Source organism: Onychostoma macrolepis, chromosome 01, assembly GCF_012432095.1.
Source record: "Onychostoma macrolepis isolate SWU-2019 chromosome 01, ASM1243209v1, whole genome shotgun sequence".
Lineage (NCBI taxonomy): Eukaryota > Metazoa > Chordata > Actinopteri > Cypriniformes > Cyprinidae > Onychostoma > Onychostoma macrolepis.
The window spans coordinates 6106056-6131577 of NC_081155.1; the positions used below are offsets into that span (position 1 = coordinate 6106056).

At 37.5% G+C, this 25522-nt stretch overlaps 1 protein-coding gene across 1 annotated transcript; it reads right to left on the minus strand.

Moving 5' to 3' along the window:
• Window positions 1-2473: 2473 nt before the first annotated feature.
• On the minus strand, window positions 2474-4323 carry LOC131542220 (uncharacterized). The gene is made up of 4 exons (XM_058778680.1): window positions 4246-4323; window positions 3469-4175; window positions 2824-3190; window positions 2474-2536 (listed from the first exon to the last, which is right to left on the minus strand). The coding sequence occupies exons 2-3, from the start codon at window positions 3905-3907 to the stop codon at window positions 3183-3185; spliced, it is 447 nt and encodes a 148-aa protein (XP_058634663.1). The 5' UTR covers window positions 3908-4175; window positions 4246-4323; the 3' UTR covers window positions 2474-2536; window positions 2824-3182.
• Window positions 4324-25522: the final 21199 nt, after the last annotated feature.

Here is a 25522-nt window from a genome sequence, read left to right on the forward strand (position 1 = left end):
TTAAAGGTCTCTGTGTGATTGGTAAAATGGTCTCAATTTCACAGTAGTCACTTATATTATGGGAAATATTGGAAACTTAGGTGTATTCTGTACCTCTGTTCCCAGTCAACACGTGAGATCACGCGATGATCACAGTGACGTCACACCATTCTCATACGGTGATCCTCACAGTGTGAGTAATATATGAGCTCATTATGAACTCAAAATGTTGAGCAGGTTGAGAGGAGGCAGCTCAAATATCACCGGGGGGACATTCTACTTCCTGTTTCTCAACACTATCACAGAGATATCACAGTGCTCTCACATGAGTGCACACCCAGCTAACAGATTTCTGTTATAAGAACCTTCTCCAAACATACAGCTGACTTCCAGCCACAGCCTTAGATGAAATCAACTGAAATAAACAAATCACCAGCTTCACTCATTATTAACCAGACTGACTTAATTTCTGTCAGACATCTACAAAAGCGCTTATTTTGAATTAACAGAGATTTAGATGATGATGTTTTATTGTTTTGTTTGATGTTACCATCATAGTGATTAGTGTTTTCTTTAGTTGGGCTCGACCCTTGACTTTGTCACATATTTTTTCGGCTTCTGTAACTGTGTTTGTAAAGCACGTTTGTTATGGTAAGGAAACTCAAAAAGAGACTGCAACCCTAATGGTTACACTCAAAAAAATGATTTGGTCTGAATTGTTCCAGTGTTCATGTGTTTCCACACTACAGAGTGTTCAAGTGGAATTGAAGCAGTGCTGGAGTTAAGGAGATAATTATGTGATGATTGATCATTAATGATGAACACCTGCTGTTATCAAGAAGAATCACCGAAGGAAAGAGAAACACAAGAACTACAACTGACTTCAGCCACAGCTGAAGATGAAATCAACTGAAAAAAAAGAAGACATTAAATCTCTCAAGATCTGATTAAACAGCATCAGACTGACCAGATTGACTTTATTTCTGTCAGACTTCTAGAGAAGCTCTTATTGAGAATTAACAGAGGTTTAGATGCTTTATTGTTTTGTTTGAAATCACCATCAAAGAGACCAGTGTTTCCTTTTGTTGGGCTCTTGACCTTTGACATTTTGGTGTTAATGTTACGCTGGTTGCTTTAATTGTGTGATCATTTAAAACACACTTAGCTTAACCAGCAAAGCCAAGTGAAAAAGACTTGTGGGTAAATTTTGTTACTGGTCACTGACCTCATTTCAAGTCCAATTTCTTATTATATAGACATTATACTGTTTTAGATTTTTTCGTAGCTTCATATCTTGCAGTTAGTGATGGGATTTATGGTTCTTTGAGGGGATCTGGATCTTGGCGATCCGTTCCTTTCAAAGAGCCGTTCAAAAGAACGGCTCTTTTTAAATATTTAGTCAGTTTTAAGAAGCCAGCTTGGGGGCATCGCAGTTTATCCTGGAAATAATCACTGGGAGGAATGATGAGGTGAGATTTGTAGTCAAATAATTAAAATTCAGGTATCACACACCAATATCTGAGTTTGAATTATTCTGAAATATTGATTATTACCTCATTTGTCATGTGTGGACTATATTCCATAGGGTTGCATAACATCCCTCTGCTTAGACAGTGACATCACTATTTTGGATTTACCTTTAGTACAAAGTGTGTGTATGTGTAAAGCTACGTTGACTTATGTTATTCATACAATACCTACTCACAAATAAACATCAAAAACAAAGCCGGCTGCAATAAATTTCTGAGCAAAACAGCTTTTACTACAAACACTTCCACACAAGAACATTGTTGATAGAATACAAAAAATATTTAAAGTTTTAAATATACTGTAGATAAAATTAGAATAAATAAAAAGGAAATGTCTACATACAGTCCACTATTACTACTATTACTACTGTAAACTTTGCAAATAGGACATCAGCCCCTTCAAGTCTTAAATGAACAATAACAAAGTGGGCTGCAATGAATGTCTGTGCAAAACAGCTTTTAGTGAAACATTTCTATACAAGAACAGTATCACAAAATAACATTTTGATAGATAACAAAAAATATTTAAAGTATTAGACATATACTGTAGATAAAATTAGAATAAATAAAATGGAAATGTCTACATACAGTCCACTATTACTACTATAACTACTGTAAACTTTGCAAATAAGAGATCAGCCCCTTCAAGTTTTAAATGAACACAAAATGCAATGTAAATAAATACAAAGCAGTTCCTTACTTTATGGCTTTTTCTGCCTCTCTTTCTTGTCCTTGGGCAAATTTGCATTAAGGAAGACTAGAGCTCTGACCTTTTTGGGCTTAAGGCGGCTTCTCCTCTCTGAGATTATCTGTCCAGTTTTCGAGAATATTCTCTCAGAGGGAACTGATGTCGCCACAACACAAAGCTTCTTGGCCATCAGCTTGCTAAGCCTGGGGTAAACAGGGGCTCGACTCTCCCACCACTTGAGGGGATCCTCATGTGTTGGAAGAAGAGGCTCCTCCAGGTAGGCTCGCACCTCCATGACAGCATCGGCGGTGGGATTCCTGGCTTCCACTGTTCCAGCTACCTGCTCATAGGGGTGGGAGATATAACAATGGGAGATACCATTTTTATGTGATTAGATTAGATTAAATTAGATTCAACTTTTGTCATTACACAGTGTAAGAGAACAGAGTAATGAAATGCAGTTTAGCATTTAATTAGAAGTGACAATAGTAGATTTGCATATGTACAGTATGTACAGATTAAATGCAGTGATTTACAGCTAGTGGAAGTTTTAGACTGAGATATCAGACTGATTTAATTCTAGAGATTTTTAGAGAAAAAAATGTGAATTATTGTTGCCACCCTTACTTTCTCATGGAAATAGCTCCAAACTATTGATCCAGCACCACTGCCTGCTCCTTCCAGTCCTTCCACAGCTGGTTGCTGTTGGATGGGTGTGCCACTGCTAATTCTTGCTGCTGCAGTTGACAGCCTTTGAAACGTCTCATCTGCTGTTCTGCCATCAGGGAAGGCCATCCTCTTAAAACGCGGGTCAAGTGCAGCAGTATCTGCTAGTATGTGGTTGGCATGAATCCTGTGGAATCGCGATGACATACTCGCACACAGACTGTCGATCACACCTTGCGCTGCCGCTGTTGTAGTGTTTCGCCGGAAATCAGCGGTGGCTCTTTGAAGTCCCCTGGCCAGCACTATGACCTTCGAGGCTGTCAAGTAGCTGGTGAAAAAAATAAAGAAACACTTTAATGTTACAATTTTAAAGCTGAAACAATGATAAATATTACAATGTATTAAACAGATATCTATTGTGGTATCAAATATCCATAATTGTTTTATCAGGAAATTGGCATGCAGGCTACAGAAATCTACTGACAATGATATATACTCCAGTGTATTACACATATTTCTAATATGGTATCAAATATTCATAATTTACTATCAGATACTATGCATGCATGCTAAAGAAATATACTGCTGTGCAACTGAGCTACATACCTTTCTGCACTGAGTTCCACAGTGACTTCCTCAAATTATCGGCATTATCGGTTAGGCAGCACACTACTTTCTTGTCCACCCCCCACTCTGCTGCAACACTAAGCAGCTGTTGTGCAATGTTGTCTGCTGTGTGCCGCTCACTGAATTCAAAATAGTCCAGGAGGCAGGAGGCCACACGGAAATCCTCGATAAAATGGCAGGTTACAGACATATATGATGCTGTCGTTCTTGAAGTCCAACAGTCTGTGGTTAAACAGACAGCTGGTACTTTTGACACCATTCTCTTCAAAGATGCTGTCTCCCTGTCATACATATCCGTGACCTTCTGGGCTAGTGCCTTCCTCCTTGGAGGAATGTAGGAGGGGTTGAGCACCTGTGAATATTTTTTGAATCCTGTGTCCTCCACTATTGAGAAAGGCTGGAAGTCAGTGGCTATCATCTTTGCCAGCTCTTCGTCTATCTTCTCCTGTCTTAATGGGGTCAAGACAGGAGGTAAATATTGACTGATGGATGTCTGCTTTCTTTTTGGTAGTGCCTGGCAAGGCGATGTGGTGGGCCCAGTGGGGTCAGAGGCTGCTGTGGCTGCAGTTGCACTTGATGTGGAGGCAGAGGAGGCAATGGACACATCAGTGTCACTGTTGTTGTCCGAGTCTGGCTCTGCTCTCAAACCTGTGACCTGCAGTGTTGGGTGTTGAGTCTTCAAATGCCTGTGTAAATTATTTGTTGACCCAGACTTAAATGAAATGACTTTTTGACAAATGCTGCATGTAGCCTTACTGTTTTCTCCGCGAGAAAAGTGCACCCAAATGCTGCTCCTTTTCCTCTGGCTCATTTTCAGACGTGTCACGTGTGTGTCTTCTTCCTTGAGCGACCGCTATTACTGGCGTTGGCACTGAGACAGAGAGGCACTCGCACGTGTTTTTTTTTTATTTTTTTAACTCCGCTCCTACCCAAAGACAGAGGCACACAGGATTTTTTTCCACTGGAGTACTCAAGTGAAGGATGCGTGCACAACTATCATCATGCTGTTAGGCAGTAGCCCCTCCCCCTATAACTGTTCTGTCTCACGGAGGAGCTAATTTGTGTGCATCTGTGTGAAACACGCAAAGGAAAAAAAGAACGACAGAAAGAACGGCTCCCCCCCAGCCGCGACTCGGCTCCCATCGTTCATGTTTATGAGCCGTTCAAAAGAATCGGTTCGTTCGCGAACGTCACAACTCTACTTGCAGTATTGTAAATATCAGATAATTTGAATAATTTACAAATCACCTTGTGCACATAAAGTTTTCATCTGCAGCAGTACAAAGACCACAGACATCAAGAATCAGTGTATGAATCTCAACAATGGTGACAGTCAAGAAAATATTCAGATAAAACTCTGAACATCACAAAACAAGCTACTAAAAGTCACAACTATAACAGCATACGTAAAATAAAATAGTAAGAATAAAAGAAAATAATCAGACAATTCAGCTGCGTTGTTTATTCATGCTGCAATGCATGCTGGGATACATGGGATAGTCTTGTACTATGCTGGTACCCAGCATGCATTGCAACATGAAGCATTTTGTTGACTGTCACCATTGTTGAGATTCATACGCTGATTCTTGATGTCTGTGATCTTTGCATTGCTACAGATGAAAACTTTTTGAGCACAAAGTGATTTGTAAATTATTTAAATTATCTGATTTTACAAGACTACTAGATCTGAAGCTATATAAAAAATCTAAAGCAGTACTACATCCATACAATCAGATGTTGGACTTGAAATGAGATCGGTGGATCATTTGCCCACAACTTTTTTTTTTTTTTTTTTGCTTAGCTTTGTTGGCTAAATGAAGTGTGTTCTATATAAACACACAATTAAAGCAACCAATGTAATATTAACACCAAAACGTCAAGAGTCAAGAGCCCAGAGCCCAACAAAATGAAACACTGGTCTCTTTGATGGTGATTTCAAACAAAACAATAAAGCATCTAAACCTCTGTTAATTCTCAATAAGAGCTTCTCTAGAAGTCTGACAGAAATAAAGTCAATCTGGTCAGTCTGATGCTGTTTAATCAGATCTTGAGAGATTTAATGTCTTCTTTTTTTTCAGTTGATTTCATCTTCAGCTGTGGCTGAAGTCAGTTGTAGTTCTTGTGTTTCTCTTTCCTTCGGTGATTCTTCTTGATAACAGCAGGTGTTCATCATTAATGATCAATCATCACATAATTATCTCCTTAACTCCAGCACTGCTTCAATTCTACTTGAACACTCTGTAGTGTGGAAACACATGAACACTGGAACAATTTAGACCAAATCATTTTTTTGAGTGTAGGAACCACTGGATAAAATTAGACCTACACTACACAGTAAAACCTCCAGTGTTAAATCAACACTCCCAGTGTATATATAATCCACACTCAGAGTGTTAAAAAAGTAACACTGAAGCAGTGTTAAAGTTAATGAGATAATTAGTTTAGTAATTGAGTGATGATTGAGCATTAATGAAGAACACCTGCTGTTAACAAACTGAACCATTGAAAAAAAGAGACGAAAAACAAGATCTACAACTGACTTCAACCACGGCCTTAGATGAAATCAACACAAGATAAAAGAAGACATTAAATCTCTCAAGATCTCAGCAGAGGATGATTAAACAACTCCACAAACAGTATCACCTGCTTCACACGTTACTAACCAGATTGACTTTAGATGTTGATGTTTTAGTTTTGTTTGAATTACCATTATCGAGGTCAGTGTTTGCTTTAGTTGGGCTCTTGACCCTTGACTTAAAACATTACAGTTCCTTTGGCTGCCATAACAGCGTGTTTGTTTAGACATGTTAGTTATGGCAATCAGGTGTCGTTGGTTTAACTTCTATAAAGAAATCACCAGCATTTAGTGATGCACATAACTGGTTTCATGCAGAGCATTGTCACTGAGTGATTAAAATTTATTTTGTTCACATAAAATATAAAGCTTGATCCATCAGTTTTAAGATTAATCTGAAAGACTTTTGAAAGTAAATCGGCACTGAAAGGTTAAAACTGCATTATCATACAGACATCAAGACTCAGTGTATGAATCTCAACAATGGTGACAATCAACATATTCAGATAAACAGATACTCTGTGAACATTACAAAACAAGCTACTAAAAGTCACAACAAAATAGCAAAACAAAAGGAAATGGTAAGAATAAAAGAAAATACTAAGACAACTGCATAATTTATTCATGTCGCATTGCATGCTGGGAGCCATGGATTAGTTTTGATTGGTGCTCCCAGAATGCACTGCAAAATGGAGCTTTATGTTGATTGTCACCATTATTGAGATTCATATGCTGATTCTTGAAGTCTGTGTGATGAAGAAAAGTACATATTCAGTTTGGAATAAGTTTCAAAAGTCTTTCAGATTAAACTTTCAGGTTGTTATGTACAGAATCTCAATAACAAAGTTAACTAATAAATCTATCAGTGACTATACTCCAAATTAATTCACTTACTCAAGCCATTATACGCTGATTACATCTTTATAAACGTAACCAACTACTGATCACATTTTCTCTTGGCTTTTTTTCTTTTCGCTCTCAATGCTCTGCATGAAGTCAGTTATGTGCATCACTAAATGCTGGTGATTTCTTTATAGAAGTCAAACCAACGACACCTGATTGCCATAACTAACATGTCTAAACAAACACGCTGTTATGGCAGCCAAAGTAACTGTAATGCTTTAAGTCAAGGGTCAAGAGCCCAACTAAAGCAAACACTGACCTCGATAATGGTAATTCAAACAAAACTAAAACATCCAAAGTCAGTCTGGTTAGTAACGTGTGAAGCTGGTGATGATGTTTGTGGAGTTGTTTATTAATCATCCTCTGCTGAGATCATGAGAGATTTAATGTCTTCTTTCTTGTGTTGATTTCATCTAAGGCTGTGACTGAAGTCAGTTGTAGTTCTTGTATTTCTGCTCGTCTTGTCTCTTTTTTTCTCTTTCTTTCAGTGATTCAGTTTGTTAACAGCAGGTGTTCTTCATTAATGCTCAATCATCACTCAATTACTAAACTAATTATCTCATTAACTTTAACACTGCTTCAGTGTTACTTTTTTAACACTCTGAGTGTGGATTATATATACACTGGGAGTGTTGATTTAACACTGGAGGTTTTACTGTGTACATATGTTTTTCTTGTTCGATAAACCGTTTCACTCAGAATGTCACAATGCAATAGATCTTCATTTGCAACTTTCATTTCATGCCAACATTAAAGGTGACAGCCATTTCTCAGAAAAAAGTATTTAATAGAAAATCTTTCTTTTAGGCAAGGAAAAGAAAAAGAAGAAGAAAGACTCTAGTGAGAGTGATGAGTTAAACTCTTCATCATCTTCATCATCCTCCTCCTCCTCCCTCCCATCATCTTCATCGGAGGATGAAAGATGCCGCAAAAAAAAAAAAAAAAATCCAAAAAGAAGAAAACACGAAAAAAACGGATAAAGATCTGAATTCTCCAGTGCTACAGTAAGAGGTAAATTACTTTTTGTGAATTGATTCTTGATGAAGATTTATATAATTTGTAGTGAATTAATAAACTGTTTATTTTATGTTCAACAGCCAAGTGTCCAGATGAAGTTCTGAAGAGATACAAAAACATTCTTCGAGCATACAAAAAAGAAGGAAGCATGACAAGAGCTTTCACGAAAGTTGGAGTGGACAGAAACACCCTTGCTCTCTCTGCAGTTGTGGCTGAGATTCAGATTATTGACCCAGAGCTGTATCTCTTCATCCCTCAGTTCCAGCCTCAGCAGGAGAAGCTTTTTGATTTTGCTCAGAGGTGCTCAGAGTCCTTGACAAATGAGGTGAAAGCCTCAATTATCTCAGCAAAAAAGAGTGGGCAACTCCTGCACTGAAAAAAGTGTTTCATTGGATCAAAGTAAAAACTTGTTACATCTAATTAATTTACTTTTTATCAACTTAATTTTTTTATTTTGAAAGAATTAACTATCCATTACTTAGCCAAAGCAAAAAGTATCTTTGAATCAAATAAAGTTTTTAAGTTTAATGAAATCTCAAATTATACTTTGTCTTAATGTTTTCTCTTTGTATTAACTTAATTATTTTACCTTACATCTAACCAAATATCCAACCAAATACAATTTAAAATATTAATGTAATATAAAGAAATTTATTTACTTTCAGAATGTGTAATTTTATCATCTAAGATAAGTGACTTCAAGCATCAAACTTTTGACAATTTATTTTGTCATAATACAAATTTTTTTTACAATGTGTACAGCATCCTCATACAAATACACACTGTCTAACAATGTAAACATCATAAACTTGACAATTTTTGTCATAAAACATTTCTACAATGTGTATAGTATTGTTATAAAAACACACTGTATAACAGTTTTTAGTATCCATATACATAGACCAATTCACCATAAGAATCAGTTATGGTTTCGAAGAGAAACATGCAATCTTTCCATGAACAGTCAATCAGAACTGACTACACAATCAAACCTTTAGAATTCTTCTGAAGTTAAAACAAGTTTGGCCCAAAAACTAGTTTAAAATGGGCAGTGTAAAACCAAATACTTTTAATTAAACACCTACCAAATTAGTCAATGGTAGAAAAAAAAAAAAAAATTTTTCACCTTCATGGAATAGTTTACCCAAAAATGAAACTTCTCTCATAATTGTCATAAAATATCTCTGAACCATATTTAATTAAAGTTGAATAGCTTAAGGATGAGTAAACAACGTAAGAAGTTTCATTTTTGGGTAAACTATTTAACTAACTCTAGATAAAACACAACTTAACCAAGATAAAACAAATCAGGTTTAGTAAACAGTAGTACAGTTAACTTTGAAGATGTTGGACTGTATAAAGCCTTTTATACAAAGAAATTTATCATCAGCAGAACACTGTAGCTGGGTCAAAGGAAACACATTTACTCCTGCAGCTTTGAAGAGAGATTCTGCACCCTTCGGCTCATCTGCTTACTCTCTATGTCCATGATTATTTTTTGAAAGGCCTCAAAGGTATATTTGATTCCTTCAGGATATTTTAAGTTCAGTGCATAAATGAGTCCAAACATCATGGCACAGGCACATGCAACAGAGGGCAACTCATTTAGTACTTCCACACCGTCAATGACAATGGAAATGTCCGGTGCACGACTAAGAGCATCACTTTCACAAAAAATGCCATGGTGGTCTTTTTAAATTCTCTCTCCGCTTCCTCCCTCTGGTCAGCCTAAAAACATACAAGAACAGAGAGTAATTGAGGGACTGAAAAAAAAAAAAAAAAACACCCCTTCATCTGAAAATGTATTACAAAATTTAGTTAGCTTTCCTACTATAAAGGTCAATGTTGAGCCCAAACATCTGTTGCTAACTTTCATTAAAATATCTTCATTTGTGTTCAGCGTAAAAATAAAATTTATTTCTTACAATTTATTACAAGAGTAGAGTAAGTTATGACAAAATTTTCATTTTTGGGTGAAGACGTACTTTTGCACTCTCTTTGACTTTGAAAATGCTTTTAAACACTTAAACACTTGTACAATCAAACGCTCCCATGTGTTGACCATTGTAGACAATCACAGACATATTTGTTGAGTGCAGTACCACAATGGCCAATCAGAGGCATTTATCAATCTACTCAACAGTGTTCAAAAAGCATTTTTGGGTGAACCAACCCCTTTTAAAGGAGTAGTTCACATTCAAAATTCTGTCATCATTTACACGCCCTCTTGTCATTTCAAACCTGTATGAATTACTGTCCTCTGCAGAATTTTGAACAATGTTGGTAACAGAACAGCACAGCCCCAATTCACTATTATTGTATGGACACAAAACCAATGCAAGTGAATGGGGGGCTCGTAACAAATTCTTCAAAATATATTATTTTGTGTTCTGTGGAAGAAAGTCGCACAGGCTGATGTGTAAATGATAACACAATTACTTGAACTACTTTAAAGCGATATGTCACTACCAAATCAAAATTTCCCCACGTTTTACTCACCCTCAACGCTTGAGAAGACCTTTGTTAAGAACACAGAGCCATGTCGAGCAGTTCTTTGATCGATGGATGCACTATTTGAAGCTTCAAAAAGTCAACAATTCACTCCCATTCTACCGCTTGGAAGTAAAATGATACGTAGGATTATAATTTTGCCTGTATTTTTCTTCAAGAATATAACCATATTTAGTTAGGATGCCTTGAGGGCGAGTAAAACATAGGGAAATGTTGATTTGGTAGTGAAATATAACTTTAAGGCAAACATGGTTGGAGAAAATTTCAGTAGTTTGCATTGTCTGTGTTTTGTTGTGAAACGTAGTTTGCGGATCAGACAGAGTTGTCGGCGATTCTTCCTATTGTGAAATCGTGCAATGTGAAAGCCCCTGTCGCCGATCCACCGTGCAATGTGAACACAGCAGCGACTGAATGCTACCCCAGATAGTCACGCAGTGTGAAAACAACAGTGATCCGACGAGTTTGAAAATCGTGCAGTGTGAACTCGGCATAAAGCAAGCACTGATCTCCATGATAGTGGCATCATTTTAACCAATAAATCATCAACATCTGATCCTCTAATTCTCAGTAACAGCAGGTGTTCATCACTAATGCACAATCATCATTTAATTAGTCACTTAATTATCTCATTAACTTTAACTCTTTGAGGACTTGGGATCTGACTTGAAGATTTGTTTGTGACTTGAAAAGAATTGAGTCAAGTCAAGTCACCTTTATTTATATAGCGCTTTTAACAATACAAAAAAGCTTTTGTGTCTAAGCACTTAACAGTATCAAATTGGAAGATAGTGTCAGTAATGTATAACGATAAGATTAAACACTCAATTTTCAGTTAAAGGCATTTCATTATTGAATTATTGATGTCATTGTCTAGATCAGTTTAGTTTAAATAGTATGTGTGCAATCAAATCGACGATAATCGCTAGAAATTAAGTGTCCCCAACTGAGCAAGCCAGAGGCGACAGCGGCAAGGAACCAAAACTCCCTCTGTGACAGAATGGAGAAAAAAACCTTGGGAGAAACCAGGCTCAGTCGGGGACCAGTTCTCCTCTGACCAGACGAAACCCGCAGTTCAAAAGTATATATTTCTATTTTTTATTTTGTTGCAATTTCTAACAATAATAGTATTATGTAGTTAGGTATTTTATAATATTTTTAGTTATTTTGTTATATTATGACTTGGTTCCTCCTCTGGTGAAATCAGCTGCTGAGTTCATGGGTGGAATAAACATATGGCAGGACTTTTACTTTCTGACCCCTGGACTTTACACCTCTGTCTGTAATATATCTGCTTGTTTTACACTCTTTGGCCACCAGGTGGTATTGTGAGCAAATGAAGCCTCCAGAAATGAACCCTTTTGTGAATCACATGGCTGAAAAGCTGAAAAGCTTCATGAGGCTTCATCTGGCCATCACTAACTGTAGGTGGGCTCTGATTAATCGCAGAGGTTGGCATTCTGGATTAGGTCATTTCTTGTCTTACCCACCCACCTCTACTGCCCACCACTTTCTGTCACTTCTCTTTTTGCCAGTAAACTGAAGTAAAAACAGTAAAAAAAAAAAGGATGTTAAAGAATAACTTGTCTGTCTGTGGTCAAAGTGATGACATAATAATATTACTCAAAATACATTTCAAATTCTTCAAAAAAAAAAAAAAAAAAAAATCCAGGGAGGAACGCTGGCCACTATAAAAACCCAATTATATTTTTATTTGATTTATACTTGAACATCTCTTCTATGCTGCTACATGCAAAATCAAGTGAAACTGTAAAAATGGTCTACTATATGGCAATAAATCTGTGATTCACTGATCAATCAATGTGGTGGACAGACTTTTTTTAAGCATTTTGGGTTTAATTATAAATAAATGCCATTGGATCATGGTGTGTTGTATACAGTTACTTGTGTTGGCAGCACACAAGAAAGAGGAAGAAACATTTCTATCTGCATGGTCTTTTTTAAAACAAGCCGTGTTAATAATGTGAAATCACTTTAACGCTGCTGGACATCAGACTCCTCAGAGCACAGTAAGAGTTAATAATGTGAATATTATGTGTGTGAATATATGGTTAATATGTGAATACAGTCCAGTTAATACTGTTGCACAACCCACTGACCTATTCAATAGGAAATATTCTCATTGAAAACATCTTCATGGAAATGTTTTTGAAACAATTTTTTTTTTCTTTTGAAGCTAAAGATTGTGCTCTTGTAGTGATGCCAACCAGAATGTCTAACTGTTCTCACTCAGTGTGTAACTTCATGTAGGTATCATTTTAATTTCTTTAACCAAGAATTTTGAAAACAGTTTGTGTTTCCTGTTTTTCAGTGCCTTAAACATTTTGAATTACTACACCACTTAGACACAAAGAGTGACATCAAGAATCAGCATATGGACCTCAACGATGGTGACAATCAGAAAGCTTCATGTTGCAATGCACGCTGGGTACCAGCACAGTAAAAAACTCACCCAGCATGCATTGCAGCATGAATAAATTATCCCACTGAATCGTCCATGCATTTTCTGCAATTCTTACTATGTGCTTTTATTTTTGCTTTTGTTTTTGTGTTCAGTTTTAGTAGAGTGTTTTGTGATGTTCAAAACTGATCTATTTATTTTGACTGATTCACTACTGATTCATTAATTATTAATGTGTTTAACAATCTGTCATAACAACCTGCTCATTTTTCTGCTGTAATGTGTTATTATAACATTGCTTTTGTAAGAAAAGAGATGCTGAATAAAAAAGTGAAACTGGTGTTTAATGATGATTATGTCATTAGCAAAGCATAACCAACAACGCATTAGATTTTGCTTTGGCTCTTTTTTTTTTTTTTTTTTCCAAATAAAATATAATTGGTCACACTTTATATTACTATGTACTTACAATGTACTTATTGTGTTTATATTGTATTGCAAATCACTTTTTCTGCTATTGAGGTGGGATACGGGTGAGGTTAGGGACAGGTTTGGTGGTATGGGTAGGTTTAAGGGTGGGCTTAGGTGTAAGGGATGGGTCAACAGTGTAATTATAAATGTAATGACAGAAATTAATTACAGATGTAATTACATATAGGTATTTTTCAAAATATAAGTACAATGTAAACACATGTATGTACACAATAAGTGCATTGTACCAAATTATTAATTTAAATGTAAGTACATAGTAATTAAGGCCACCTAATATAAAGTGGGACCAGACAATGTTATAAAGTCAATTTTCAATCTTCATTTACTAATGCAGTGGTTTTCAATCCTGTTCCTCGGGACCCACTGCTCTGCACATTTTCTACATCTCCATTATCTGACACACTCATTTGAGTTCATGGAGCTCTTTCCTAATGAGCTGATGATGTGAATCAGGTGTGTAAACTAGGGAGACATGCAAAATGTGCAGAGCTGTGGGTCCCCAGGAACAAGTTTGAAAACCACTGTACTAATGAAAATTCCAGTCTGAGCAATGGTGCAGCTGTCCCTTTGAGATTTCACAAATGAGTTGGTATGACTGCATGCATACTGTATACTTCAAAAAATGTCATGCACGATCATTTTGATTTATTTTCGACATTTTGGGTACACTGTAAAAAAAAATTCCGTACAAAAACGGATAATGTACTGGCAGAAAATTACCAGGACATTTTCTGTTAAATTTACGGTCATTTCCTTCCACATTAAAAAGGAAAATGCTGTAGATTTACATTTTCTTCTGTACCATAAACGGACAATCCGTTTTGCAGAAATTTCTAAAAAATTATAGCATAGGCCTATCTTTAGTAGCAAATAAATCCAGCACAATATATACAAATCGAACATGGTTTATTTTTACCTCATGTAAACATTCTTAAAAGTGCGTTCAGTAGCTTTTATTTGCCTTTAACAGGTGAAGACAAAAATATTATTACATCAATTAATTTAACAATGTGTTTTAGTTTTAAACAGCACAGGCAGAAAAAAGAATACATGAGCAGCTACTTGTACAATATTGGTGTTGCACCAAATAGAGGTCACAAAGATAAACTTCACTGTGAAACAGTCAAGATTCAAAACATTTTCAGATACATGGGAAAAAATGTATACAAAGCCAGGGCTGTCATTAATAACAATTGCTACAGACTTCTAGTCAATAGTCAAGTGAAATGTTATTTAAAAGGACAGTTCACATTAAAAATGTGAATTCTGTCATCTACAATTGACATGCTACTGCAAAAAAAAAAAAAAAAACTTTCTTGTACATCATTTGAAAATAAAGAACAATGATTCATGCACTCATGCCTAACATTTCAATGTGAAACTAAGAGAACTATACAATCTAAATTAAGAGCAGGGCTCCAAGTGTTTGTGTGCTTTTAGTATCGCTTGCCATGTGCCAGCTTGGGGAAACTACTTCCTTTTTTTTTCCCCTTTTGCTGCATGTTCAGTCCAAGTTCCATGTTGAGATCTGAAAAAAGCTCAAATTGTACATGGATTCTCGAAGTTGTTCATACACGAGTCTTGGAAGCATAGGTTGCCTTCATCTGAACCGTCGACCCTCATTCAGGATTTCTTCACAGGAAGACTGGAAATGACAAGAAATTAAATGAATGAAAGTGAAGTATAGAGTAACGTGCAGAACAGGTTGAGATTGAATTATCAAGTTCCAGTTCAAACATTGTTTATAAAATGCTAAACTTGCATTTCCAGTGGTCTCCAATTGTATCCGTCATGTGATATTGTCAACAATGTTTTATGATATACTTAAAGGGTTACTCCACCCCAAAATGAAAATTCTGTCATTAATCACTTTTCCCCATGTCGTTCCAAACCCGTAAAAGCTTTGTTCGTCTTCAGAACACAAGTTAAGATATTTTGGCCCAGAAAAGTATGAAAAGCATCGTCAAAATAGTGCATCTGCCATCAGTGAAGCCAACTTTATGAAGTGATGAGAATACTTTTTGTACACAAAGAAAATAAAAATAACGACTTTATTCAACAATTCGTCGCATCTGCGTCACAGTAGCGCCATTTTGCGTACGCTGTTCTGTGTCAGCCGCACCACACGGATACGCTGTTTTTGTTAAATAACGACTTCAATAAAGTTGTTTTTATTTTCTTTGCATACAAAAAGTATTCTCGTCACTTCATAAAGTTCAGATTGAACCACTGATGGCAGATGGACTGTTTTAACGATGTCCTTATACTACGTTTCTGTGCCTTGACCGTGTAAGGACCCTTGCTGTCTATGGAGAGTCAGAAAGCTCTCAGACTTCATCAAAAATATCGTAATTTGTGTTGCAAAGATGAACGAAGGTCTTATGGGTTTGGAACGACATGAGGGTGAGTAATTAATGACAGAATTTTCATTTTTGAGTGAACTAACCCCTTTGATTATTTTCAACTAAACAGCAACACAATAAAATGCTTTATACACAGTTTCATTACATATGTTCCTTACATTTGTATGAATTCCAACGTAGGTGCCATCTCCTCTGGATGTTTTATGTTTAAAATAAAATAAAGAGAATGTGTAGCTCAGCCACAATGGGGGAGGAAATGATAAGTTCTTGAATGACAGCAATCTGGAATCACCAATAACAAAAGAATAAGAAATTATAAACAACACATTGTAAATTCAGAAAGCCACTCCAAACATAAATTAAATCTTTCCTACACAAAGAACTTCAATAACAAAGTCAACTGAATAAACGACTCAATTACTAATTTTTGTCAGTATTGAACATCCCTAAAGGTAAATAAAAATGGAAGCATACACTCAAAAAAATGATCCGGTCTAAATTTATATTTTATGTAATTCAATTGCATAACAATTTTCCATTCATTTAGATTACATAGTTTTAACATAAAAAAATCAATAAACTTAATGTGAGTCATATGCATCAGTCATACGTCAATGAAATAGGTACGTTTTATGTAATAATTCACAGCAAAGTCCCCACACTGCTCAGTGTTCATGTGTTTCCACACTACACAGTGTTCAAGTAGAATTGAAGCAGTGTTGAGTTAAGAAGATAATTATGTGATGATTGATCATTAATGATGAACAGCTGCTGTTATCAAGAAGAATCACCGAAGGATGATTTACATTTTCTACACTAGTTTTAATATGCAAATTAAACACATATTTTAACACTTTATAAGTTAATTATTCACAATATTAAGTTAATTAAAACAAAAATTATTACCCAAATTGATTAGATGTGTTTAACATGTCCAAGCAAAAACTGTAGCAAAATTATCATTTAAATGCTGTAGGACATGGGTAGGACACTTGGGATTGCATTTCCATCATAATACCACATGATAATTGTAGCAAAATGCAGTGAGAATTTGAGGATGCATTCTGAGCCAAAGGTGCAGCAAAAGGGTAGCAAAATGCTGATTTAAATGTCTTTTATTTTTCTTAAATGCATTGACACTTCTGATACCATGGTTTTACTACAGTTATATTGTAGTAATACTATAGTAAAACTGTAATAAACTATGACTGTAGTACCCGTGGTTTTTTGGTGCATACTATGGTTTTAAAAAACCATGGTTCTGATACAATGGTTTTACTACAGTTATATTGTAGTGATACTATAGTACAACTGTAGTAAACCATGACTGTAGTAACCATGGTTTTTTGGTGCGAACCATGATTTTCTTACCACAAATGTTTGAATGGTATTGTTTCCATAATAATGTTAAGCAGCAAAAACTGTTTTCAGCAAAGGTAGTAATCAGAAATGTTTCTTGAGCAGCAAATCAGCATCTTGGAATGATTTCTGAAGAGCATGTGACACTGAAGACTGGAGTAATGATGCTGAAAATACAGCTTTGATCACAGCAAAAAAATTACATTTTAAAATATATTCACATAAAAAAAGTGGTATTTTAAATGATAATATTTTACAATATTTCTGTTCTTACTGTATTTTTAATCAAATAAATACAGTAGTATTACTGAAAAAAAAAAACAAGATGGCGGCGCGATCAGACGCGGCGGCTGCTCCAGGTCCCAAAGACGGTGCTTTTTTGTCTTTTAATGTCGTCTGTTCGTCTCCAAATAGTGTAAATTTACCGCTAGTTCATAAGGAAATCACTCCTAAACTCAAATATGTTCGCCAAAGACTTTTGGATATCGGCAACGCATACAAAGACCAACTCTCGCCGGCGGCTACTGAGAAGCTACGAGGCCTCTGTTTACTGCTGAAGCCGGACCTCGAGACCGCGGCCTCGCCTACTGTCGCTACCCGCACAAGGCGGCGTCGCAAGCGGTGTGAGAGAGGACGGAAGCGCGGTAAGCCGGAGGTATACAAGCTAGGCTGAGGAAAACCCCACAAGACCGGCTCTTCCAACACTCATGCTCTCAAACGTTCGCTCTCTGGAAAACAAACTGGACTTAATTCAACTCAGTCGATCTACACAGCATGAGACAAGGGATTGTTGTGTGTTTGTTTTCACTGAAACATGGCTGAACGACAACATCCCGGACTCCGCCATTCAGCTGCACGGACTAACTTGCTACTGCGCGGACAGAGATTCATCACTGTCTGGTAAGACTCGCGGCGGTGGCTTGTGTGTACGTCAACAAAGAATGGTGTAACAATGCTGGGGTAGTGACAAAACACTGTTCATCGCTGGTGGAGTTTATGTTTGTGAAGTGTCGACCGTTCTATCTGCCGCGGGAGTTCACGGCCATTGTTATTGTCGCGGTATACATCCCACCGTGCGCAAACGCAAAGGACGCGCCATGAGCTGTACAGCGCCATCAGCGAACAACAAACAAATAACCCCGACGGCTTTTTCATCATAGCCGGTGACTTCAACCACGCAAACCTAAAGACAGTTTTGCCAAAGTTCTACCAACATGTGAACTTTGCAACAAGAAATAACACACTGGACTTTGTTTACACAACAGTTAAGAGCGCATACAAAGCTGAACCCGCCCCCACCTCGGGTACTCAGACCACATCTCTGTTATGCTAATCCCAGCATACAGACCACTTCTGAAACTGGCCAAACCGGTTCACAAACAGATCAAGGTATGGCCAGACAATGCCACCTCAGCACTGCAGGACTGCTTCCAGGACACAGACTGGAACATGTTTAAAGAGGCGGCCACCTACAACAACCACACAGACCTGCAGGAGTACACTGAAACTGTGACTGCTTACATCCAAAAGTGCACTGATGATGTGACAGTCACCAAGACCATCACCACACGCGCCAACCAGAAGCCATGGATGACAGCAGAGGTTCGTGGGCTGCTAAAGACCAGAGATGAAGCATTCAGATCAGGAGATAAAGCAGCCCTCAAAACAGCAAGAGCCAATCTGTCCTGCAGCATCAAAAATGCAAAACGGTCATATGCTCAAAAAATCAACAATCACTTCACAGACAGCAGTGACACACGGAGCCTGTGGCAAGCTATTCAGACCATCACAGACTACAAGCCCCCGCCACAGGCCTGTGATGACGACACATCCCTCCCAGATACACTCAACCACTTTTACTCACGGTTTGAAATGCTGAATGACACACCTGCACAAAACTGCCCACACCTCCCAACGACCAGGCGCTCTGTCTGTCTCCAGCCAACGTAAGGAAGTCCCTATCTAGGATCAACCCACGCAAGGCTGCGGGTCCCGACAAAATACCTGGCCGTGTACTGAAAGACTGCGCTGCACAGCTGACAGATGTCCTAACAGATATCTTCAACACCTCGCTGAGCCAGGCAGTCGTCCCCACATGTCTCAAATCCACAACAATCATACCGGTACCAAAGAAATCACCTGTGTCCTGTCTAAATGACTACCGTCCCATAGCACTGACTCAATCATAATGAAGTGCTTTGAGAGGTTAGTCATGCACAACATCAAAACCAGCCTCCCCAACACACTCGACCCGCTCCAGTTTGCATACCGTCCGAACCGCTCTACGGACGATGCAATTTCCTCCACTCTCCACCTGGCTCTTACCCACCTAGAAAATAAAGACTCCTACGTTAGAATGCTGTTCATTGACTTCAGCTCAGCATTCAACACAATAATCCCACAACAGCTCATAAATAAACTCAACCTGCTGGGCCTTAACAATTCCCTCTGCAATTGGATCCTGGACTTTCTAACCGGAAGACCTCAGTCAGTCCGTGTCGGCCACAACACCTCGAGCACTACCACACTGAACACAGGTGCCCCACAAGGCTGTGTGCTCAGCCCGCTGCTCTTCACGCTGCTGACCCACGACTGCACTGCCAAGTCCAGCTCCAACCACATCATCAAGTTCGCTGATGACACCAGTGGTAGGCCTCATCAGCAACAACGATGAAACGCACTACAGAGAGGAAGTGGCACAGCTGGCTGAATGGTGTGGCACTAACAACCTGTCCCTCAATGTGAGTAAGACAAAGGAGGTTGTGATGGACTTCAGGAGAAACTCCGTGATCACCCCCACTGACCATCGACAGCTCGCCTGTGGAGAGAGTGAGCAGCACTAAATTCCTGGGGGTGCACATCACAGAGGATCTCACCTGGTCCACCAACACCATGTCACTCTCCAAGAAGGCACAACAGCGCCTACACTTCCTCCGCCGGCTGAAAAGAGCAAGTCTCCCTCCACCCATCCTCACCACTTTCTACAGGGGCACCATTGAGAGTGTGCTGACCAGCTGCATCACTGTCTGGTACGGGAACTGTACTGCAGCAGACCGCAAGACCCTACAACGGACAGTGAACACCGCTGCAAGGATCATCGGTGCCCCTCTCCCTCCATCCTGGATATTTTCCTCACACGATGCTCCAGCAAAGCCAATAGTATCGTGAAGGACTCCACACCCCTCCCACAGTCTCTTCCAGCTCCTACCATCAGGAAGACGGTACCGGAGCATCAGAGCCCGCTCTGCCAGACTGCTCAACAGCTTTTTCCCCCAGGCTGTGAGAGCCCTGAACTCAAATCACCCCGCCTCTCTGAACCCCCATACAAACCCCTACCTCCTGTAACATGTAACGTGCAATTCAAGTGTGCTACACACAGGTGAGTGGGCCTGTACAAACCACCTGTAGTAGCACACTCTCCTCCTCTATGCGCACTAGTCACTTTTCACACACACTGCTGTGTGTACACAAATCCCACAAAAGAACTCCGTAATATATGTATGTTTACATGCTCATGCACTACAAATCATCCTGCACTGTTCCCCAGCCAGCTGCTTGAACTCAATGCTTCTCCTTGCACATGTACAGTACTTATCTGAAGCATTCGTATAGTTTGTATAGTTTGTATTTTTTAGTTTGTATAGGTACTTTTTTATAGATAGTATATTTATATTTATAGTCAAAATCTATCAGTAGGATAGTTGTGTATAGGTTTATATTGTCTTACTCCATTGTTGTATGCCTGTATTTATGTAGCACCGTGGTCCTGTGAGGCACGACATTTCGTTCCACTGTATGCCCCCGCATGTAGCGGAATGACAATAAAGCTCAACTTGACTTGACTTGACTTGACTAGTGGTGAGCAGAAGACTTAAAAAACACATTCAAAAAAACATTTAAAAAAATCATTGAACAGTAAACTTTTGAACAGTAGTGTCCTGTATGTTTGAGGTTTTACTTACTAGTCACATGGTACATAGCGACTTAGAGATGTTGTCCGACAGGAGACTCTGCGCTCCTCTGCTGCACGGCCATCAGCATATAATCTAGAAACATAATATGCAATTTATCACAGAGCCAACGATATTTAGCTTTATTTAAAGGAAGCAAGCTAGAGCAGAAGTGAAACGCAGAAAAGAAAACGGTACACACACACACACACACACACACACAAACAATTTCTTAAAATAAAATTATTAACATTCATGTATTTAGGTTTGTGTCACTACCTGTCAAAACCTTCCTTTAATGACAGATGCATAACTTAGTGATATAAGAAAATACGTTGTGAAAAAAAAAATGCATATTTCTTCTATGCTCACCTGTGTTTTCTGCATTTCTGTCAGCAGCTCCCTTCAGGTATTTGAAATCTTGGAGCTTCTCTTCCTTTGTAGAAAGATTATGTTATCACTCCTGAAACCACAGCACAATTTTTTTTTTTAAATCAATATTAGTTTACCATGAAAGATCAAAGCACTTTTGAACTAATGTTAGATTCAGTTAATTTGTGCTTCATGTAAGTGACGTCACCCATTAACAGTAAAGCACATATTTTACATGTTGTGCACCGTTTCCATGGAAACTCCTGCCGCTGCAGCGTTTGAATGAGCGCGCGAGTCCATTTAAACACGTCACAGTCATGCAGCATTCATAAACCTCTTAAAATCTTTCTTTAAATCGCGAATTTGAAACTCATTTTGTAGTTCTACGACCAATACATTGGTGCAAAATGTATGATAGAAAGATAAAAAATAAAAAAATTAATTATATTTTAATATTTGTATCACTCAGCCTTTTTATTTCATTTTAAAACATGACTTTTATACTAAACTTTGCTTTTGCTAAATAAGCATAATACATTTTTTGAGTCATGCAAAACAGCATTAAAATAGGAGTAAAAAGTATAAAAGGACTGATCTACTGGTGTTTTTTTAATTAAACACTATTTATAACTAAAAACTAAAGAAAACTAAAATAAAATGAGTCTGGAGTGAGTTCTGGACCAGGCAGCTAGGAACATTTAGCTCACTTGATCTCACTTTCCAGAAAAAAAAAAATATTTACAAAAATGTTGATTGTGAAGAACCATTATATAGTCTAAAGAACCTTTTGTGCAATGGATAGGTTCTTTTGGGTATTAAAAGGTTCTTCATGGAACCATACACCCTGCCAAATAACCATTTTTTAAGATTTCAAGATTTTTTGTAATAACTGACAACACATTTGCCAAATTTGATTGTTTCATTTTCAGAAATCATGAGATTAATTATGATTATTTTATTGAGCCATATTTTTTTAAGAGTAAGAAATAACTAAATATGTAGTTAATACTTTTGAAAAACCGTGGCTTATTTTGTAATGGTTCTACTAAAAATGCTGTGGTAAACCATAGTTCATTTTGCAATTACTATGGTTTTCTACAAAAACTATAGATAAATCATGGTTACTGTGGTAAAACCATGATTAATTTCGTAGTTACTATGGCTTTACTACTAAAACCATAGTTAAACCATGGTTTATTATGCAGTTACTATGGTTTTACTACAAAAAACATAGTTTAACTATGGTTACTGTGGTAAAACCATGGTTAATTTTGTAGTTACTATGGTTTTACTGCAAAAACCATAGTTTAACCATGGTTACTACAAAAAAACCATGGTTAATTTTCGTAAGGGGAAGCGTGTGCGTTCACCGACAGCGTGCCAGTAACGTTATCGAACAAACTTCTCGTGTGTGTGTGTGTGTGTGTGTGTGCGTGTAACAAACAAGACAATAAAATGTCTAAAACTACCTCGTTTGGCAGAAAAGTTGCGTTATCCTTGAAGAATTCCGCGATATCAGATCTTCACCTAGTTGTATAATCTCTTTTAAAGAATAAAAAAAAAGTCGTAATGGTATCTTCTTTTCTTGGCAATTCCTCTGCCAGCTTCTGTTGAAGGCACACAGCGCTCTAAACACAGTACGACACTTCAGATTTAACGTTATCAAAGTAACGTTAACATGCCGGATGCTTTACGGCACGCACAGTAACAAATACACCGCATCAACAACAATTAAAAGTTAATAAACGTATTGATAAAACTGAAAGTGAGCACACCGTAACACGTAACTTACCTCCACGTCGAGTGAGATGTGACGGTGTGCTGAAAATGTCAAATGCGACTGCTCCGAGCCTCCGACATTCATTTGGCAAACAAGGAAGACAGCAACTAAGTTAACGTTACAGTTTGTTACATTTAACAAAATATAATTTACCAAGGAAGTATAAAAACGGTTCCTCAAACCCGAAATCCGACTTTAAAATGAATTTTTTACCGAGACTGTCTCTGTGAATAATGGCGCCTGCTCAATCACTGTTTTCGCGCCGATAATCGACTGAGCTTCTTGTTCCCACAATGCAAAGCGTAATTAAAAAAATACGGAAAAACACCTGTAAAAACCAAATACAGAAAATTCCTTCCAATTATTACGCTATATTGTACTGTATTTTTACGGATTTTTTTTTACAGTGTAGTTCTGATGTCATGAGCCAGTTTTGATGACTTTGCTATAATCCTAAATATAGACTAATAATTAATGATCAGTTATAATTACAGACTTGTCACAGCACTCATTTGTAAACCACTTTGGATAAAAGCATCTGATTTTCATTAATAATTAATTATTTAAGTAAAAAATAATAATGAAAAAAGAGTGAACTTTTCGAATGTATGTAGTTAAGATACAAAAGCTCCAACATGGAGTGGACAAATATAGTAGAAAGATAGAAAAAGAGAAAATTACCCGTCAAAAAAAAAGTAATTTGCATAAGAAGATTTCTCTTGCCAACTTATTTTTTCGCTTAGCTTCACCGGAGTGGCACAAAAGTAGCCCCTAAATGATGTCATGCGCTTAGCGGTCTATAGAGGTGTTGTAGTTGAGGCATTTACATTTTGACAGCCTAAAAACATACTTCAGTCACATGAATGACTGTAGATAATTAATTAACCAAATGTATCATAACTGCGTGAACTTAATCAGATTTGTCATCTTTATTTTTTGTACTAAAAAAAAATATTTGGGGGACCTCCCTCTATTTATTTATTTATTTTTTTAAATCTGTGCTTAGCATCCATTCTGAGCTGTCTATGGGTAGCGCAGCTTCACTATACAGATGATTTAACAACGCACACAGCTAAATAAAACAGGCTGGGTGCTGATTAACATTTCTGAAATAAATATTTCTGTGAAACGTGTTAGGTTACACAGAGGAAAGCCCGATCTAGGACCTGCCCCGTACAGCAGCAGAGGACTATTATTTTGTAGAACGAATTGAGGATGACGTCACAGGCTCAGATTTGGTTGACCAATCGGCGGAAAGGGGCGTGTCATCATGACCGCCCACAAGTGGAAAATGAATTTTGAAGTCGTTGAACCAAAAAAAACGAAAATTGAGGCAAAATCTTATTTTTTCATTTTTTTTAACAAATGAAAAAACGACTGTTTTCTCGTTTCTGCCTATTTAATTTCAAATTGAAAAACAAACTATCAAAACGTCCGTGTATCATCCGATCATTTGTCTTTTGATTTAATATTGATCATAGAAAAATGATAAAACGGCACCATATTTTCGTTTTTTTCGTTGGTTCAGAAAAGTGCAAAAACAAGATTTTGGCTCGATTTAAATTATTTGGATCACGGGTAGAAAACAGATAAACAACTTCAAAATTCGTTTTACCATTGTGGGCAGTCATGAGACGCCCCTTACTGCCGATTGGTCAACGAAATCTGAACCCGTGACGTCATCAGTCTTTCCTCTGTTCCGTTCAAGAAAATAATAGTCCTCTGCTGCTATATAGACAAACTATTTAAATACAATAGCCTCTTTTTTATTTTTTTTGGCTCCATCATGACAATACACAGAGTGAGAGATTTTTATTGGACACTTTGAGACCTTCAGTGAGAAAATGGTGATTAAAAATAATATTTCAAATATTTCACCTCCAGATGCTCCTGTGAATCCTGTGTGTAACAAGTGCCCTCAACGTAAGTTGGAGCAATGGACCAGTTTCTAGGTACGTGGAGAACAGAATTAATGATGGCAGTAAATGAAATCACACAACCACACTCTCAGAAATAAAGGTACAGAAGCTGTCACTGGGGCTGTACCCTTTCAAAAAGGTACATGTTTGTACCTAAAGGGTCCATTTTGGTAATTTAAAAGTACATATTAGCAGAGGCGGACAATCCAGGGGTCAGAAAGTAAAAGTCCTGCCATGTGTTTATTCCACCCATGAACTCTGCAGCTGATTTCACCAGAGGAGGAACCAAGTCATTCCTTTCAAGTCACAAGCAAGTCTCAAGTCAAATCCCAAGTCCTCAAAGAGTTAAAGTTAATGAGATAATTAAGTGTCT

Coding starts and splice junctions, on each gene's coding strand:
- LOC131542220 (XM_058778680.1), bottom strand. CDS start 3,907: ATGATAGCCACTGACTTCCAGCCTTTCTCAATAGTGGAGGACACAGGA.